This window comes from Anolis sagrei, chromosome 4, assembly GCF_037176765.1.
Source record: "Anolis sagrei isolate rAnoSag1 chromosome 4, rAnoSag1.mat, whole genome shotgun sequence".
NCBI lineage: Eukaryota > Metazoa > Chordata > Lepidosauria > Squamata > Dactyloidae > Anolis > Anolis sagrei.
Genome location: NC_090024.1, coordinates 3546001 through 3566148, shown reverse-complemented (window position 1 = coordinate 3566148; position 20148 = coordinate 3546001). Strand labels below are relative to the sequence as shown.

Genomic DNA, 20148 nt, shown 5'->3' with positions numbered 1-20148 from the left:
ATGAAATTGACTTTGTTATTTGCTTTTAATTACTGTACCACTTCGAGTTGCCTTCGGGAGAGATAAAGCAGAGCATAAATAAATACAACAACAACAACAACAACAACAATTATTATTATTGTTATTATTTAGTATTGATGTTAAGTCAATACACAGTTTGTGGTATGGTATAGTATGGGGTATAGTATAGACCCTATTCTTAAGAGTCAAGCAACCGGAAACTACATTTTTCCAGCTTATCCAACACCCTCATGTAAACATCCTGATATTTAACCGAGAGTCTTCCATAGTTTGCACTCCATTTCCCTCCCATGGAGTGCTTTATCTTCACCACCCCAAATCCACTTCTGTTCCTTCGAAATAAAAGCATTCCTGAGCCAAGCAGTGAAGGGAAAGAGCACTCTGCCCATGTGCAGGGTGTGGTTGCTTTATCACAACCAACGTGTATTGTGACAGGGCGAGTGGTGCCACCTATGTATAGAACTGTTAGTTGTAAGACTTAAACTGTTGTATCATGCTTAATCCTGTCCCTTTTTACACTGCTTATGTATAATTGTATGGATTGGTTGCTTATAGCTGTCAATCAGTACTGTTTGGCTCCACCTCTTCCTACAAGAGGGGAGAACTTCCTTTTTCTTCTTCATTCTGCCATCAGAGTTCGTACCAGATGGACGTGAATAAAAGACTTGATTCTAAAGGACCCTGATTTAAGTTACCTCTTAGCATCAGTTCTGAGGTTTTTTACCCCTGGGACTCATGCTTTATGTCCAGATCGTCCTGGACAATTATTGAGGAGTCCCAAGCGCCTTCAAGCCGGTTCTTTTGGCACCAAAGGAAAATCCTGTCAATCAGTATTGTTTGGCTCCACCTCTTCCTACAAGAGGGGAGAACTTCCTTTTTCTTTTCATTCTGCCATCAGAGTTCGTACCACATGGACGTGAATAAAAGACCTGATTCTAAAGGACCCTGATTTAAGTTACCTCTTAGCATCAGTTCTGAGGTTTTTTACCCCTGGGATTCATGCTTTATGTCCAGATCGTCCTGGACAATTATTGAGGAGTCCCAAGCGCCTTCAAGCCGGTTCTTTTGGCACCAAAGGGAGATCCTGAATCTTCAAAACATAGGCCATCTGAACTGAGGTTGTGGTTTGCTCCGGCATTCACAGCCATTGAGGAAAGAGGAAACTTGGTGAGGCTTCTCAGCTTCAAACCCCTTGGACCCAGGACTAATTGAGACTGTAACATATGTTTTCCTTCACCCCTCTAAGGTTTTCCAGCTCATTTCTTTGAAGGAATGACTTTGTGATCAATAAAACTTGAGCTATTTACAGCGTTTTGGGTTTTTGGGAGTTCCAGTTTCCTAAAGGAGGGCAAGAAGCAATCCCCTGGGGGAAAGGTGCCCACGTCCATCCCTCCTTTATTGAGAATAATAGCACCCAGGCGCGACGGCACATGTATTAAAGGGAAACAAATACGTGGATAAGAAGGGAATGAGTGGTGGAGGCGGAGAGGGAGGATGTGCCTGAGATGTTGAAGGCAGTGCTTCACCAGAGCTCTCCCTTTGCAGGTCAGTGCGCTCTGCATGTACCCCGAGCTCTTGAAGGACCCCAACTTCCCAGAAGATGCCAAGGAGAAAGCACGGAGGTTACTGGCTGCCTGTGGTGGGCGCAGCATTGGTGAGCGTTTTCCACCTTTCCTCCAGCATTCCTTCCCTATTAGGAGTCTTCGTAGACAGCTCAAAAAGCCAATGTGAGTCTAGGCTGCAGCATTAGGAGCATAGTGTCCAGAACGAGCAAAGTCATAGTCCTTCAATCTTCTGCTTTGGTCAGACTTCACTTGCAAAGACCTTCTGTCCTGTTCTGAGTAAGACTATTCAAGATGGAAGGTGTCCAGAGAAGGGCAACCAAAAGCATCAAAGGTCTGGAAACTATGAATCTCAGTGAGGAGAAGCTGAGGGAGCTGGCCATGTTTAGCTTGGAGAAGAGAAGGTGGATTTATTTGTCATGTCAGGGCAACCAGTCAATTGTATTGCATTTCTAACAGAACAAAACAAAACAAACAAACATACAAAAGACACAGAGTTTGCAAGTTTGGTAGTTGATTAGATGTCCTTTGACCAGTAGTATCTGGCCCCTTGGAGTGCTTCTGGTGTTGCCGCAAGAAGGCCCTCCCTTGTGCATGTGGCAGGGCTCAGGGTGCATTGCAGCAGGTGGTCAGTGGTTTCCTCTTCTCCACACTCACATGTCGAGGATTCCACTTTGTGACCCCATTTCTGAAGGTTGGCTCTGCATCTCGTGGTGCCAGAGCGCAGTCTGTTCAGCGCCTTCCAAGTCGCCCACTCTTCTGTGTGCCCAGGGGGGAGTCTCTCATTTGGTATCAGCCATGGATTGAGGTGCTGGGTTTGAGTCTGCCACTTTTGGACTCTTGCTTGCTGGGGTGTTCCAGCGAGTGTCTCTGTAGATCTTAGAAAACTATTTCTTGATTTAAGTCGTTGACGTGCTGGCTGATACCCAAACAGGGGATGAGCTGGAGATGTCTCTGCCTTGGTCCTTTCACTATTGGCTGCTACTTCCCGGCGGATGTCAGGTGGTGCAATACCAGCTAGACAGTGTTATTTCTCCAGTGGTGTAGGGTGCAGACACCCCATGATAATGCGGCATTATCTCATTCAGAGCCACATCCACTGTTTTAGCGTGGTGAGATGTGTTCCACACTGGGCGTGCATACTCAGCAGCAGAGTAGCGTAGCGCAAGGGCAGATGTCTTCACTGTATCTGGTTGTGATCCCCAGGTTGTGCCAGTCAGCTTCCGTATGATATTGTTTCTAGCGCCCACTTTTTGCTTGATGTTCAGGCAGTGCTTCTTGTAGATCAGAGTGTGGTCCAGAGTGACTCCCAGGTATTTGGGTGCGCTGCAATGCTCCAGTGGGATTCCTTCCCAGGTGATCCTCAGAGCTCGGGATGCTTCTCTGTTCTTGAGGTGAAAAGCACATGCCTGTGTTTTAGATGGATTAAGGATCAGCTGGGTTTCCCTGTAATAGGCAGTAAGAGCACCTAGAGCTTCGGAGAGAAGGTGGAGAGAAGAGGACATGAGAACCAGGTCTAATGACTAAAATGGACATTCCATTGAGGAGAAGGGAGACTTGTTTCCCAGTGCTCCAGAAACAGATGTGCAATGGAACTATGTGTTCAAATAGCAGAAAAAGGGATTCCTCTAAAATATGTCGTGGATAGCTAGGGTCTCGGGTAAAGGATCTGTGCCTGGTGAGCATATGCTAAACCGAATGGGCCAGGACAGAAAACGCTCACCAGGTTGAAGACAAGCCACAGAGGTTTATTCAGTTCAGCCGAAAGAGATGCAAGCACCAGCAGATGCTTCAAAATGTACAAATATGAAAACAAATAGAGAAAGAAAGATGTCTTATACAGTTTGACAGCTATTCAAAACTCCCACTTCCTTCCCTGATTGGCCAAGAGAAGGGCTGGTATTGCACCCTCATTGGTTGAGAGGCACTGATACTGCAACCTTCAAGTGGGGATTCCCTTTCACGGGGAAATGTCAGCTTGGGATTCACCAACTCAGCTGATGGGATAACCTTGGAAGGAGACATCTTTTCTGAACCCTTCCCTATGCTATCCATATATATATATGGCAAGAGTTGGACTTAAAAGTTGTACTTGTTCCCACTTACATACAAATTCATCTTAAGAACAAATCTACAGAACCTATCTTGTGAATACATTGTTCCATTGCATATACTCTAGTTGTGAACAAGGACTGTCTGTGAAGGTAGGACCGCAGCTAAAAGAATCCATGCCTGGTGAGCGTATGCTAAACCGAATGGGCCAGGACAGACAAATACTCACCAGGTTGAAGACAGGCCAGAGAAGTTTATTCGGTTTGGCCAAAAGAAATGCAAGTACATCACCTAAGACAAAAGGTGTTGATCTCAGCAATCAAGGGTTGGGCTACAAATAAAGATCTTTTTGAATGTACATACTCTGAGCCTCAATTTCCGCAGTCAGCAATCTCTCAGCTTCAAGTTGGTCATTTAACTCAACAAACATTTCCTGGCATATCTCAACTGACACGAGAAACTGTTTGTCTCTGTGTGAATTATGAACAACGAATTATGGTGATTGCTCTGACTGGGAAACAGCCAGAGGGATTTCCCCAACCTTCCGGCTTGGGAAATCTTTCAGTGGGGTTATAAAGAGAGGAATGTCTCTGGGCTGATCTTGCTACATTTTATAAGATAGCTTATCTATATAAATAAAAATATAATGTTCGTTTGTAGGATTAACATAACTCAAAAACCGCTAGACGAATTTACATCAAATTTGGACACAAGACACCTCTCAAGCGAACAAGTGACCATCACTCATAAAAACATTGGAAAACACAACAGAAGGAACTTAATAGTCCAAAAAAGCAAAAAGACGCTACAGTGCATGCGCAAAAACAACTCCCCCTGGCAAACAAAACACACAATAGCACATCCACACTCTCTTCTGGACTACAGCTCCTAGCATTCTCTAGACCAGGCTCTTTAGGAGAGGAGGAGGAACCCAATGCTCTGCTTCCAAACTGCAAGATTTCTTCTCCTTGGATTTCTTTGAGAGCATCCCAATTCCTTCATATTTCCAGTTTCCAATTCCTGGACTGCAACTCCCAGCAATCCTCCAGATAGATGGATTAGATAGAGATAGATAGGTAGGTAAACAGATAGATTGATCAGGAGGATTGCTGGGAGTTGAAGTGCAAGAATAGGTAGAGAAGGAAGAAAGGAGAGAAAGGGAAGGGAAAGAAAAAGGGGTGCTGAAGGAAGGGAAGAGGAATAGAAGGAAGGAAGGAAGGAAGGAAGGAAGGAAGGAAGGAAGGAAGGAAGGAAGGAAGGAGAAAATGAAAGAAAAAAGGGAAGGAAGGAAGGAAGGAAGGAAGGAAGGAAGGAAGGAAGGAAGGAAGGAAGGAAGGAAGGAAAGAGGGAGGGAAGGAAGGAAGGAGAGAAAGAGGAAGGGAATGTTGGCCACAGCAACACATGGCGGGTACAGCTAGTACATTTCATATATAAGAAATGGACGCTGTGCTGTCGCACGTTGGGCCTGTGCATCAGACTGTAGACAGGACATAAATTCCGTGTGCCCAACAGGATGCCGGGGCTGCCTCAGATTAAAGGCTCTTGGATTTCCTTAAAACAGAGTCTTTAGATTGCTTAAAGGTTCAACAAAGTTCTTTATTAATGAAAACAAACAGGTACTTTAAGGCTTTCTTAACAGTCGATTGGCTCTCTCTCAATCTTGTCCACAGGGAACAGGCACTGTCTTCTTAACTGTAACTAATGGGGAAATCTTTAACTACTAATCTGGGCAGTCTGTCTTTGCCTCTGTTGGCGTGGAGCCCCTGCACCCGGTACCAACTACTTCTGGCTTCCGCGAGTGACCCTTACCAAGCAGAGCTTTGTAGACTTCCAGGGGAAAAAGAACTCAGGTTTCCGTGATGGCTGACTGAAGTCCTTCAGCAAAGGAACTGTAGGGCTGTATAATCCCGGCCAAGCCGTAGAAGACGAAGCTTTCTACAGGAGCTCTTGGTATTATGTCCTGCATGAAAGGCTTCTCTGTGTGGACTGAACCCAAACTGGCTCCTATTCCCTCCAAAACCCAAAAAAGGGGGCGGGACCAGTGAACCTAACTATAATTGACAGATGGCTTGCCTTATGATTGCAGGCAAAAGAAGCCACCTATCTGCAGAGTCCCTGAAACTCAGGACTACAACAAACATTCAATGCAAAGCAAACAAAATTGGAGCTCCTGGTACAGCTGTACCTACACAGACGCAGTATATAGACAGATAGAAGTTAGGCAGGAAAAATAGATACAAGATGGAAGAAGCTGCTGCCAGTTAGTTCCCGATCTCCTTTATTGCAAATTAGTGAAAGTTCAAAGAAGTAAAAAATTATATATATATATATATATATATATATATATATATATATATATATATTGTGTAGCCCTTGGTGAACTATACATCTTTTTTGTTGGGGGGGGGGTATTATGAGGACACAGCATGTGCTGTGTCCTCAAGGCCCTTCTCTCCGTCTCCCTTTCAGGGGCCTACAGCGCCAGCCCAGGCATTGAGCTCATCCGCCAAGACGTGGCCCGCTTCATCGAACGCCGTGATGGTGGCATTCCCTGCAACCCAGAAAACATCTTCCTTTCCACCGGTGCCAGTGATGCCATTGTGGTATGCAGAGTCCCCAAAACGAATGTGTTGTTGATGTGTTGAAATGACACATAAGGGAAGTTTAGTGAAGGACTGCCCAGCGCATGGTGAAGAGGGGGCTTCCTTTGTCCTGGAAAAGGGGGTAAAAACCTGCATCTGGGATTGGGGAGAACATGGGAAAATGAACGGATGAGTGAATGAATAGAAACAGATGAATAAGCCTATGTCCATTGGGTTAACGCTGATGGTTTGTATGAACTGAATGAATGTGTGTCCATTGGGTTAAGACTGATGGTTTATAGGAGCTAAGTGAGCTTGTGTCCATTGGGTTAAAGCCGAAGGTTTGTATGAACTGAATGAAAGTGTATCCATTGGGTTAAGCCTGGTGGTTTAGAGGAGTTAAGTGAGCTTGTGTCCATTAGGTTAAGGCAGATGGTTGTGATCCCCAGGTTGTGCCAGTATAAAAGGAAGTGATGGTGGGGGAAAATCAGTAGTGTCTTTCTTTGCTGCAGAGACACAAGCAATACATCCATTTCAAAGCAAGCCGGCTTGTGAGTGGTTATTTACTATTGCTATTTAGATCCTACAGTCTGACAGTCTGTTGTGTTAAGGCTGATGGTTTATAGGAGCTGAATGAATATGTGTGGGTTAAGCCTGATGGTTTTTAGGGGCTAATTGAGCCTGTATCTGTTGGGTTTAGGCTGATGATTTCTGGGTAACTTTGTGTTCATTGGGTTAAGGCTGATGGTTTGTATGAACTTCATGAATGTGTGTCCATTAAGTTAAGACCAATAGTTTATAGGAGCTAAGTGAGCTTGTGTTAATTGGGTTAAGATCAAAGGTTTGTCAAAGTTGAGTGAGCTTGTGTCCATTGGGTTAAGGCTGATAGTTTGTATGAACCGAATGAATGTGTGCCCATTGGGTTAAGCCTAGTGGTTTGGAGGAATTAAGTGAACTTGTGTCCATTGGGTTAAGGTCAAAAGTTTGTAGGAACTGAATGAACGTGTGTCCGTTGGGTTAATCCTGGTGGTTTAGAGGAGCTAAGTGAGTTTGTGTCCATTGGGTTAAGGCAGAAGGTTTGCACATGGTGAGTTTGTGTCCATTGGGTCAAGGCAGATGGTTTGTATGAACTTCATGAATGTTTGTGTGTTGTGTTAAGGCTGATGGTTTAGAGGAGCTAAGTGAATGTATGTGGGTTAAGGCTGATGGTTTATAGAGACTCAATGAGCTTGTATCTGTTGGGTTTAGGCTGATGATTTCTGGGTGACTTTGTGTTCATTGGGTCAAGGCTGATGGTTTGTATGAAGTGAATGAATGTGCGTCCTTTGGGTTAAGACCGATGGTTTAGAGGAGCTAAGTGAGCTTGTGTCCATTTGGTTAAGGTCAAAGATTTGTCAAAGTTGAGTGAGCTTGTGTCCATTGGGTTAAGGCTGATAGTTTGTATGAACTCCATGAATGTGTGTCCATTGGGTTAAGCCTAGTGGTTTGGAGGAATTAAATGAACTTGTGTCCATTGGGTTAAGGTCAAAAGTTTGTAGGAACTGAATGAACGTGTGTCCGTTGGGTTAATCCTGGTGGTTTAGAGGAGCTAAGTGAGTTTGTGTCCATTGGGTTAAGGCAGAAGGGTTAGAGGAGCTAAGTGAATGTATGTGGGTTAAGACTGATGGTTTATAGAGACTAAGTGAGCTTGTATCTGTTGGGTTTAGGCTGATGATTTCTGGGTGACTTTGTGTTCATTGGGTCAAGGCTGATGGTTTGTATGAACTGAATGAATGTGTGTCCTTTAGGTTAAGACCAATAATTTAGAGGAGCTAAGTCAGCTTGTGTCCATTGGGTCAAGATCAAAGGTTTGTCAAAGTTGAGTGAGCTTGTGTCCATTGGGTTAAGGCTGATAGTTTGTATGAACCGAATGAATGTATGTCCATTGGGTTAAGCCTAGTGGTTTTGAGGAATTAAATGAACTTGTGTCCATTGGGTTAAGGTCAAAAGTTTGTAGGAACTGAATGAATGTGTGTCCTTGGGTTAATCCTGGTGGTTTAGAGGAGCTAAGTGAGCTTGTGTCCATTGGGTTAAGGCAGAAGGTTTGCACATGGTGAGTTTGTGTCCATTGGGTCAAGGCAGATGGTTTGTATGAACTTCATGAATGTTTGTGTGTTGTGTTAAGGCTGATGGTTTAGAGGAGCTAAGTGAATGTATGTGGGTTAAGGCTGATGGTTTATAGAGACTCAATGAGCTTGTATCTGTTGGGTTTAGGCTGATGATTTCTGGGTGACTTTGTGTTCATTGGGTCAAGGCTGATGGTTTGTATGAAGTGAATGAATGTGCGTCCTTTGGGTTAAGCCTGGTGGTTTAGAGGAGCTAAGTCAGCTTGTGTCCATTGGGTTAAGGCCAATGGTTTGTCAACGTTGAGTGAGCCTGTGTCCGTTGGGTTAACGCTGATGGTTTGTATGAACTTCATGAATGTGTGTCCATTGGGTTAAGCCTGGTAGTTTAGAGGAGCTAAGTGAGCTTGCGTCCATTGGGTTAAGATCAAAGGTTTGTAGGAACGGAATGAGTGTGTGTCCTTTGAGTTAAGACCAATTGTTTATAAGAGCTAGGTGAGCTTGTGCCCACTGAGTTAAGGCCAAAGTTTTGTCAACGTTGAGTGAGCTTGTGTCCATTGGGTTAAAGCTGATAGTTAGGTATGGACTGAATGAATGTTGTAGGTTTTTCAGGATGTCTGAATGACTTTGTGTTCATTGGGTTAAGGCTGATGATTTGCAAACAGTAAGTTTATGTTCACTGGGTTAAAGCCAAACATTTGCCAGAGTTGAGTGAGCTTGTGTCCGTTGGGTTAAGGCTGATGGTTTGCATGAACTGAGTGAATTGTGACTATTGGGTTAAAGCTGATGGTTTATGGGAGCTAGGTGAGTTTATGTTTGTCGGGTTAAGGCCAAAGGTAGTTTGACAAGGCGTTGAACTTTCTCGGCCAAGAGAATGCTGATACCTCACCAAATTACAAATCCCAGGATTGCATAGCATCAAATTAGAGGTGGCATTCCTCAAACAGGAGCTCCAGCTGTAATATGTGAATCTAATTCACACCCTTTTTTTGGCAAAGCAATTTTAGCCCAAAAAGGTGAGCATTAGATTTGAGTAAATAGGGTAGTAAGGGTGCACTCATGTAGTGACCTGTAGTAGCGGTGGTATGTTTGTGTCCTTTCTGGAGGATGTCAGTAGTTAGCTGTACTTTCAGCAAGTGCAAATTCATATAATCATAGAGACCTCATGGGCCATCCAGTCCAAAACCAGCCTGGGTTGGAGTGAGCTCCCGACCATTAATAGTCTAGCTTGCTGTCGACCTGTGCAGCCCGAAAGACAGTTGCATCTTTCAAGTAGGAAATTTAGGTACCGCTTTATGCAGGGAGGCTAATTTAACTAATTTAAGACACCATAAAACCTTCCAGCAGCATGGATAAGAATGAGGAAGTACTCTATCAAGAACTCGGTGTCACAAGTGGATGGTAAAGTGACAGCTCCCCCTGTGGCTGGAGTTATTAAAATAGACTGGGCTGTGGCACAGCTAATTAGTAGCCAGCTGCATTAAATCGCTACTGACTGAGAGATCATGGGTTCGAAGGCAGTCCGGGTCGGAGTGAGCTCCCGACCATTAATAGTCTAACTTGCTATGCAGCCCGAAAGACAGTTGCATCTGTCAAGTAGGAAATTTAGGTACCGCATTATGCGGGGAGGCTAATTTAACTTACAATGCCATAAAACCTTCCAGCAGCATGGGTAAGAATGAGGAAGTACTCCATCAAGGACTCGGTGTCACAAGTGGACGGTGAAGCGGCAGCTGTGGCCGACATTGAGCATAACCCTCATGAGCCTGAAAAACTGGAATGTTAAATTGCCTCTGTGTCTGTCTATAGATGTTGTATGTCTATGGCATTGAATGTTTGCTATCTATATGTGCATTGTGATCCGCCCTGAGTCCCCTGCGGGGTGAGAAGGGCAGAATATAAATACTGTACATAAATACTGTGCATGAAATGATGATGATGATGATGATGATGATGATAATGTGAATGTATTTCCCACTGGCGAAGGGTTGTTCCATGATGTAACAATTCCTAAACTTCTTGAGGAACATCAGGGCAAATCAGCAGCGTTCTGCCCTGAAAGGAGGCACCAAGTGGATGAGGGTTTCTGATGGCTCAGCACTATCTGAGCCCCCTTTTTGCCGCTCTGGTGTCCTGCCAAAGGCCCAGTCCTGGGAATTTGGATGGCATCACAAAGCCCTCTTTGTCAGTGTCCTTGGCAGCGTCCATCCCTGGTGGAAGCCGGGGACGGAGGGAATTGGGGAGGGTCCGTTAGCAGGCAGGCCCCATTCCCCCTTTCCACGTGGGGCAGGTCAGGGGCCTGGAGAAGCAGCTGGTTGTGTTATGCATTTGGAAAAGGGAGGCAAAGGGAGAAGACAAAACCAGAGCTGCATTTTAAGCCCAGGCTGTGAAGATGGAGAAGGAGCATTTATTTATTTATTATTTATTTATTTATGTACAGTATTTATATTCCACCTTTCTCACCCCGCAGGGGACTCAGGGCGGATCACAATGCACATATACATGGCAAACATTCAATGCCATAGACACACAACATATAGAGACAGAGACACAGAAGCCATTTAACTTCAGCTTCATGAGGGTATTCTGGCCACCGGGGGAGCTGTCGCTTCACCGTCCATATGTGACACTGATGGAGTACTTCCTCATTCTTTGCATGCTTGCTGGAGATTTTTATGGCATCGTAAATTAGTTAAACTAGCCTCCACGCATAAGCGGTACCTAAATTTCCTACTTGACAGATGCAATTGTCTTTCAGGCTGCAAAGTTCGACAGCGATCTACACAATGGTCAGAAGCTCACTCTGCCCTAGGCTGGCTTCAAACTCATGACCTTTCAGTCAGTTATGATCCAATACAGCTGATTCCCAGCCCATTGCACCATAGTCCCGTTGGCAGCATCCTTTATGTGCAGCTCATCCTCACTTGCATTCCAAAACCTTACAAGGTGCAGCTACACTGTAGAATGAATGCAGTTCAATGCCACTTTCACTGTCATGGCTCCATGCTATGGGATCCTGGAAGATGCATTTTTACATGGAATTTTGGTTTCTCTGTCAAAAAGTGCAAGCTACAACTCCTAGGATTCCACCATATTGAGCCATGGCAGTAAATGTGGTTCCTTCTACAGTGTAGAGATGCATATCCCATATCCTCCTTGCGGTGCTGAAACTACAGTTTCTGTTGTTTGACTTCCATATTTTTAGCTGCATTGAACCCTTAGGATGCCGCATTTACTGAAAGGTCTAAAGACCTGTCTAAACTTCAACTCTCAGGATTGCGCAGCATTGAGCTTGGGTAGTTCAAGAGGTGCCAAACTCCATTAAGTCTAAAATGGAGATGCAACCTTGGGCAGAGAAGGTTAAAGACTGAGTAAAACTACTGTTGAAGTGGTTTGAAAATGTGTAATGTAGATTTCAAAGTGTGTATGTATGTAAGTTTAAAATGCAATGCTATGTTCTGAAAGTATTCCTGTGTGGAAAGGGTTAACTGTATCATGAAGGGAAATGGCATTCCTAGAGAGGTCATAAATCAAAGTATATAGAGAAATGGATGCAGCATCCTGCGTCGTACATAGAATCATAGAATCATAGAATCCTAGAATCAAAGAGTTGGAAGAGACCTCCTGGGCCATCCAGTCCAACCCTTTTCTGCCAAGAAGCAGGAATATTGCATTCAAATCACCCCTGACAGATGGCCATCCAGCCTCTGCTTAAAAGCTCCCAAAGAAGGAGCCTCCACCACACTCCGGGGCAGAGAGTTCCACTGCTGAACGGCTCTCACAGTCAGGAAGTTCTTCCTCATGTTCAGATGGAATCTCCTCTCTTGTAGTTTGAAGCTATTGTTCCATTGCGTCCTAATCTCCAGGGAAGCAGAAAACAAGCTTGCTCCCTCCTCCTCCCTGTGGCTTCCTCTCACATATTTATACATGGCTATCATATCTCCTCTCAGCCTTCTCTTCTTCAGGCTCCACATGCCCAGTTCCCTAAGCCGCTCCTCATAGGGCTTGTTCTCCAGACCCTTGATCATTTGAGTCGCCCTCCTCTGGACACATTCCAGCTTGTCAATATCTCTCTTGAATTGTGATGCCCAGAATTGGACACAATATTCCAGATGTGGTCTAACCAAAGCAGAATAGAGGGGTAGCATGACTTCCCTAGATCTAGACACTATGCTCCTCTTGATGCAGGCCAAAATCCCATTGGCTTTTTTTGCCGCCACATCACATTCCTGGCTCATGTTTAACTTGTTGTCCACGAGGACTCCAAGATCTTTTTCACACGTACTGCTCTCGAGCCAGGCATCCCCCATTCTGTATCATCATATGTCACTCTGGAATGCAGGAGGTGTGGACTGCTACTGATAACAGCGTGGTCTGTGTGTGTTTGCGATGTAGCTGTAGGATGGAGAGGAAGCAATTTTATGATGTGCTTAGCTTCTAATGTAAATAGTTTTACAATCAATTAGCTGACAGCCTAAAGGTGACTGTGATCGATGTGTTTTCTTGCCTTGCTGCGCCGTGACGCCAATGACAACTACAACTCCCAGGATTCCATAGCTCTCACCATGGCAGTTCATGGCATCAGGCTGCATTCGTTCTATAGCAGGCATGGTCCAACTTTGGCCCCCAGGTCTTTGAACTCCAACTCCTACCAGCTGTTAAGAATTGTGGGAGATGGAGTTCAAAACACCTGGAGGGCCCAAGTTAGGCCATGCCTATTCTATAGTGTGGATGCCCTCCTGGTTTGTCCACCCAATTTTGTGATGGACTGTGGCGCAGCTGGCATTAAGAACACTACTGACCGAAAGGTCATGAGTCTGAAGCCAGCCTGGATCGGAGTGAGCTTCCAACCATTTGTGCAGCTTTCTGTCAACCTTTGCAGCCTGAAAGACAGTAGGAAATTTAGTTACCACTTATGCAGGGAGGCTAATTTAACTCATTTACGACACCATGAAAATATCCAGCAAGCATGCAAAAGAATGAGGAAGTATTCCATCAGTGTCACGAATGGTGAAACGACAGCTCCCCTGGTGGCCAGAATACCCTCATGAAGCTGGAATGTTAAATAACTTTTGTGTGTCTGTCTATATATGTTATGTGTCTATGGCATTAAATATTTGCCATGTATATGTGCATTGCAATCCACCCTCAGTCCTCTGCAGGGTGAGAAGGGCCGAATATAAATACTGTAAATAAATAAATAAATGGAGGATGGAGTTCCCTAGGGTGAACCAAGCTCGGAGACGTGCGTTTTCCTGGCTCTCATGATAAGGTCTGGGAGAAGCCAGGAATGGGGCCAGAAGGGATAATGCTGCTCCAATCTTTGTCCTCCACGTTTCCATCCGCTTGTCTCTTTCCAGACAATCCTGAAGCTGCTGGTCTCTGGAGAGGGCCGCTCCCGCACGGGGGTCCTGATCCCCATCCCACAGTACCCGCTCTACTCAGCCGCTTTGGCGGAGCTCAACGCCGTGCAGATCAACTACTACCTGGATGAAGAGAAGAGTTGGGCCTTGGATGTCGGGGAGCTGCGGAGGGCCCTGCGCCAAGCACAGGAGCACTGCCGCCCAAAGGCCCTCTGCATCATCAACCCCGGGAACCCCACCGGTGGGTGTCCCAGGAGCAAGGTCACCGGGAAGCGCAGGAGGCAAAAGCCCTTTGTTTGTGGGCTGGAGGCTGGGACTTAGGGGACCCACTCCCATCTTTAGTCCCAACTTCTCATTGTGCTATCCAAAACGCCAAATGTCCAAACTAGTTTGAGAACCTTGGACAGAACCATGGCACTCATGTGTTAGACCTGGAGTGGCTGCAATAGTTGTTTTGGGTCTCTGTCTAGAAGATTATTATGGTTTATTATGCTTACCAGTCATGCCGGCCACATGACCTTGGAGGTGTCTACGGACAACGCTGGCTCTTCGGCTTAGAAATGGAGATGAGCACCACACCCCAGAGTCAGACATGACTGGACTTAGTGTCAGGGGACTATCTTTACCTTTTTATTATGCTTACTATCATCATCACTGTTGGGTTGTTGTGAGTTTCCACTCCCGTCTTTAGTCTCAACTTCTCATTGCGCTATCCAAAACGCCAAATGTCCAAACTAGTTTGAGAACCTTGGATAGAACCATGGCACTCATTAGACCTGGAGTAGCTGCAGTGGCTGTTGTGGGTCTCTATCTAGAAAATTATTATTGTTCATTACGTTTACTATCATCATCATTGTTGGGTTGTTGTGAGTTTCCACTCCCGTCTTTAGTCCCAACTTCTCAAAGCGCTATCCAAAGTGCCAAGTGTCCAAACTAGTTTGAGGACCTTGGACAGAACCATGGCACTCATGGCTTAGACCTGGAGTGGCTGCTATAGCTGTTTTGGGTCTCTGTCTAGAAGATTATTATTGTGTATTATGCTTACTATCATCAACATTGTTGGGTTGTTGTGAGTTTCCACTCCCGTCTTTAGTCCCAACTTCTCATAGCGCTATCCAAAACGCCAAATGTCCAAACTAGTTTGAGGACCTTGGACAGAACCATGGCACTCATGTGTTAGACTTGGAGTGGCTGCAATAGCTATTTTGGGTCTCTGTCTAGAAGATGATTATTGTTTATTATGCTTACTATCGTCATCATTGTTGGGTTGTTGTGAGTTTCCACTCCCGTCTTTAGTCCCAACTTCTCATAGCACTATCCAAAGCACCAAGTGTCCAAACTAGTATGAGAACCATGGACAGAACCATGCCACTCATGGCTTAGACCTGGAGTGGCTGCAATAGCTGTTTTGGGTCTCTATCTAGAAGATGATTATTGTTTATTATGCTTACTATCGTCATCATTGTTGGGTTGTTGTGAGTTTCCACTCCCGTCTTGAGTCCCAACTTCTCATAGCACTATCCAAAGCACCAAGTGTCCAAACTAGTATGAGAACCATCGACAGAACCATGCCACTCATGGCTTAGACCTGGAGTGGCTGCTATAACTGTTTTGGGTCTCTATCTAGAAGATTATTATTGTTTATTATGCTTACTATCGTCATCATTGTTGGGTTGTTGTGAGTTTCCACTCCCGTCTTTAGTCCCAACTTCTCATAGCGTTATCCAAAACGCCAAATGTCCAAACTAGTTTGAGGACCTTGGACAGAACCATGGCACTCATGTGTTAGACTTGGAGTGGCTGCAATAGCTATTTTGGGTCTCTGTCTAGAAGATGATTATTGTTTATTATGCTTACTATCGTCATCATTGTTGGGTTGTTGTGAGTTTCCACTCCCGTCTTGAGTCCCAACTTCTCATAGCACTATCCAAAGCACCAAGTGTCCAAACTAGTATGAGAACCATCGACAGAACCATGCCACTCATGGCTTAGACCTGGAGTGGCTGCTATAACTGTTTTGGGTCTATATCTAGAAGATTATTATTGTTTATTATGCTTACTATCGTCATCATTGTTGGGTTGTTGTGAGTTTCCACTCCTGTCTTTAGTCCCAACTTCTCATAGCGCTATCCAAAACGCCAAATGTCCAAACTAGTTTGAGGACCTTGGACAGAACCATGGCACTCATGTGTTAGACTTGGAGTGGCTGCAATAGCTATTTTGGGTCTCTGTCTAGAAGATTATTATTGTTTATTATGCTTACTATCATCAACATTGTTGGGTTGTTGTGAGTTTCCACTCCCGTCTTTAGTCCCAACTTCTCATAGCACTATCCAAAGCGCCAAGTGTCCAAACTAGTATGAGAACCTTGGACAGAACCATGGCACTCATTAGACCTGGAGTAGCTGCAATGGCTGTTATGGGTCTCTATCTAGAAAATTATTATTGTTCATTATGTTTACTATCATCATCATTGTTGGGTTGTTGTGAGTTTTCCGGGCTGTATGGCCATGTTCCAGAAGCATTCTCTCCTGACGTTTCGCCTGCATCTATAGTAGGCATAGTAGGCATCCTCAGAGGTTGTGAGGTCACTGTTTTTATCCATTTGATCGAGACTCAAAGCAGCTATAGTATCTTCTCAGGAATGGGTGCAATAGCTGCTTTGGATCTCAATCTAGCTGCTATTATTATTATTATTAGAAACACAACAAGATGACTCCACAGCAGACAAGATCACTGTGGACTCATCTTGTTGTGTTTCAAATAACAACAACAACAACAACAACAACAATAATAATAATAGATGATAATGATGATGATGCTCATGATCATTGCGGTCACTAGCCTTCAGCAGATGGCAGGCAATTGCAAGATGATGAATTCCTTTGCTATGATCTATATCCTTCCTTTTCCTGAACTCTGAGACTTGGGGCAGCCTGCAAAAAACATTAAATGTAAACATGTTAGAAGAGTGAAGCCTTCCACTTTTGCAAGGTTTTAGTGACATAGGAAATGAGAAAAAGATGCAAATTTGGAAAATGCTATTTTTTAACCTGAGAGGACACCTGGGATCTCTAGGTCTATCAGCACGATCCCATGATTCATAACATCACTTTGGAGGAACTAAATATTCCCAGAGTCAAATATGTAAATAGCCCACCAGAAACTGACCACATAATCACGCTAGAGGACCTATAAATACTTAGTGAAGTTCCCTCTCTAGAAATCCCCAGATCTTCCAATGTGATTGTTGGGTCAACTTTTGCCAGATGTCTCAAGTGCACTTCAACAAAGGGCTGTGAGATGGGTTTCAGCATCTTGGAATGCTTTTTTGGTATCTAGAATAAGATCTGGAATGGACTTTGTAGCCCACTGACATGGGATATGGGGTTTAGGAGCTGCTAATCCTGGATCATGCGCTGTGCAAACAAGCCTTCAGCTTCCAGGTCCTCACATTTTGGAGAAAGCATTGGAAGTAACCTCTTCCTCTTTTTCTCTCTCCTTTTGCAGGACAGGTCCAAAGCCGAAAGTGCATCGAAGACGTCATCCACTTTGCATGGGAGGAGCACCTCTTCCTCATGGCCGATGAGGTGAGCTTTGGGGTCCGCCCTCCTCAAAGTCTCCTCTCAGTTCCTCCATTTTGCCTTTGTTTCCCAATCGCCCATTTTGTCAGCCAAAGGTATCCATCAAAACATGCCCGAGATCTTCCTGTTCATTGAGGTGGCTTCCCTAAATTGATGTTTGGGGACTCCAGCTCCCATTGCTCCCATTCAGCATGACCAATGGGGAAGATCCTGTGTGTCTAGTTGGATTCTTAGATGTGAATAATTCCCCTCCCTTCAAACAAATGGTTGCTCTGTTCTTCTGGCACGAGCAGAATTCTGGAAAATATAGTTTGGGAAGGTGAGGACCTCTGTAGCAGAGTATTAAAAAGGCCCTGCCCTAAACTACATTTCCCAGAATTCTGCTCACGTCCGAAAAACGGGGCTTTCCTATACTAAACCCCCAATGTGATAATCCCCCTTCTTCTGGCGTGAGCAGAATTCTGGGAAATGTCGTTTGGGAAGGTGAGGACCTCTGTAGCAGAGTATTTAAAAGGCCATGCCCTAAACTACATTTCCCAGAATTCTGCTCACGTCTGAAAAATGGGGCTTTCCTATACTAAACCCCCAATGTGATAATCCCCCTTCTTCTGGCACGAGCAGGATTCTGGGAAATGTAGTTTGGGAAGGTGAGGACCTCTGTAGCAGAGTATTCAAAAGGCCCTGACCTAAACAACATTTCCCAGAATTCTGCTCACGTCCGAAAAACGGGGCTTTCCTATACTAAACCCCCAATGTGATAATCCCCCTTCTTCTGGCACGAGCAGATTCTGGGTAATGTAGTTTGGGAAGGTGAGGACCTCTGCAGCAGAGTATTCAAAAGGCCCCGCCCTAAACTACATTTCCCAGAATCCTGCTCACATCAGAAAAACGGGGCTTTCCTATACTAAACCCTCAATGTGATAATCCCCCTTCTTCTGGCATGAGCAGAATTCTGGGAAATGTAGTTTGGGAAGGTGAGGACCTTTGTAGCAGAGTATTCAAAAGGCCCCGCCCTAAACTACATTTCCCAGAATTCTGTTCGTGCCAGAAGAACAGAGCTGCCAGTATTAAAGCCCAAGTGTAGGTTAATCACATATACTTAAATTGAAATAAATCTTAAAAATCAGTGGATAGACGGATTGTTCTGACACTTGGCAGGCTTGTTGTGTTGCTTATGTTGTTCCACTATGCCACAATGTTAGTGGATCAGTAGATGAATGAATCTTTCTGAAACTTTGCAGGATTGATGCCCAGTTTATGTTTTTTCATTGTGCAGGAATTCAAGGCGATACCTTTTGGAGTTTCGTTAAAATAAAATTGTAAACTCTTTTTAAAATTCCTAAAATTCAGAGGATGGTCAAAACATTCTGAAACGTGGCAGGCTTAAAGTTGTAAAGGTTGACTAAAAGTGTGCCAAGTTTCATCTTGATAGCTGTGAAAGTGATGGAGAAACGAGCCTCACAATTTTCTCATTGCTGCAAATGGAACTGATCTTAACAAAGCAATTATAAAGATTTGGAGATTTGGATTACGAATTGGAAAGGGACTCCTCTGAATCTTTCCTAATCAAAGGAGGGGCCAACTGAACCTCCAAAATGAATTACTAATTGGATTTCAGCCTCTTTGCACACCTCTACTCTGCATGTCTTGATGCCAACCTGTGTCTCTTCTGCCAGGTGTACCAGGACAACGTCTACGCCGAGGGCTCCCAGTTCCACTCCTTCAAGAAGGTGCTCTTTGAGATGGGGCCCAAGTATTCCGACAGCCTGGAGCTGGCCTCCTTCCACTCCATTTCCAAGGGCTTCATGGGCGAGTAAGTGCCACCTCTTTCCTCCTCTTTCTCCTTCCATTCTTTCATTCCATGGGTTGGATTCACACTGGTAGCAGAGCAGTGGAATCACTGGGTTGTTGTAGGTTTTTCAGGCTATATGGCCATCTTCCAGAAGCATTCTCTCCTGACGTTTTGGCTGCATCTATGGCAGGCATGTTCAGAGGTTGTGAGGTCTCTGAGGATTCCTGCCATAGATTAAGGCGAAACGTCAGGAGAGAATGCTTCTAGAACATGGCCATATAGCCTGAAAAACCTACAAGAACCCAGTAACTCTAATAGTTCCAGCTAAGGAACAAGATATCCAGAAAAACAGTTGTTGTGGTCTTTTACTAGAACAACAAAGTATGTGGAGACTGTTGTTCTTTCCCAAATAAGCAGGAAGGCTTTTCTTTCTCCTTTACTGTGGCAGTGTACAAAGTATATACTAAATATACAAACTATACAGCTTCTTCTTCCTCACTATTTACAACAACAGTTCTCCAACTCACTCTCTAAACTACTCTCCATCCCTTATCAAACTTAGTATAACACCAACCTATATGCTACTCCCAATGTATTAACTACCACACTGCAATTACAGTGGCTTAACTCTTCTACAGGTAGTTAGGCCAGAGGTATTAACTCTACTATCACTTAGACCAATGGTTCTCAACCTTCCAAATGGTGCGACCCCTTCATGTTGTGGTGACCCCCAACCATAAAGTTATTTTTGTTGCTATTCCAAAACTAATTTTGCTACTGTTACAAATCGTAATGTAAATATTTGATGTGCAGGATGTATTTTCAGTCACTGTATGAAATTTGGCACAAATACCTGACACGCCCAAATTTAAATACTGGTGGGGTTGGAGGGATTTATGTTGTCATTTAGGAGTTGTAGTTGCAGGGATTTATAGTTCACCTACAATCAAAGATCATTCTGAACTCCACCAACTATGGAATTGAACTAAACTTGGCACACAGAACTCCTCTGACCAACAGAAAACACTAGAAGGATTTTGGTGGGCATTGACCTTGAGTTTGTCATTGCTGGGATTTGTAGTTCACCTAC

General features: G+C 44.4%; 1 protein-coding gene across 1 annotated transcript in view; it reads left to right on the top strand.

The window, feature by feature from the left end:
- LOC132775177 (alanine aminotransferase 1) overlaps positions 1 to 20148 on the top strand; it is a 55583-nt gene that overhangs the window by 27853 nt on the left and 7582 nt on the right. The window contains 5 exon segments of the mRNA XM_067467220.1: positions 1567 to 1675; positions 6105 to 6238; positions 13680 to 13923; positions 17193 to 17272; positions 18943 to 19079. Of these exon segments, the coding sequence (XP_067323321.1) occupies positions 1567 to 1675; positions 6105 to 6238; positions 13680 to 13923; positions 17193 to 17272; positions 18943 to 19079 (704 nt within the window).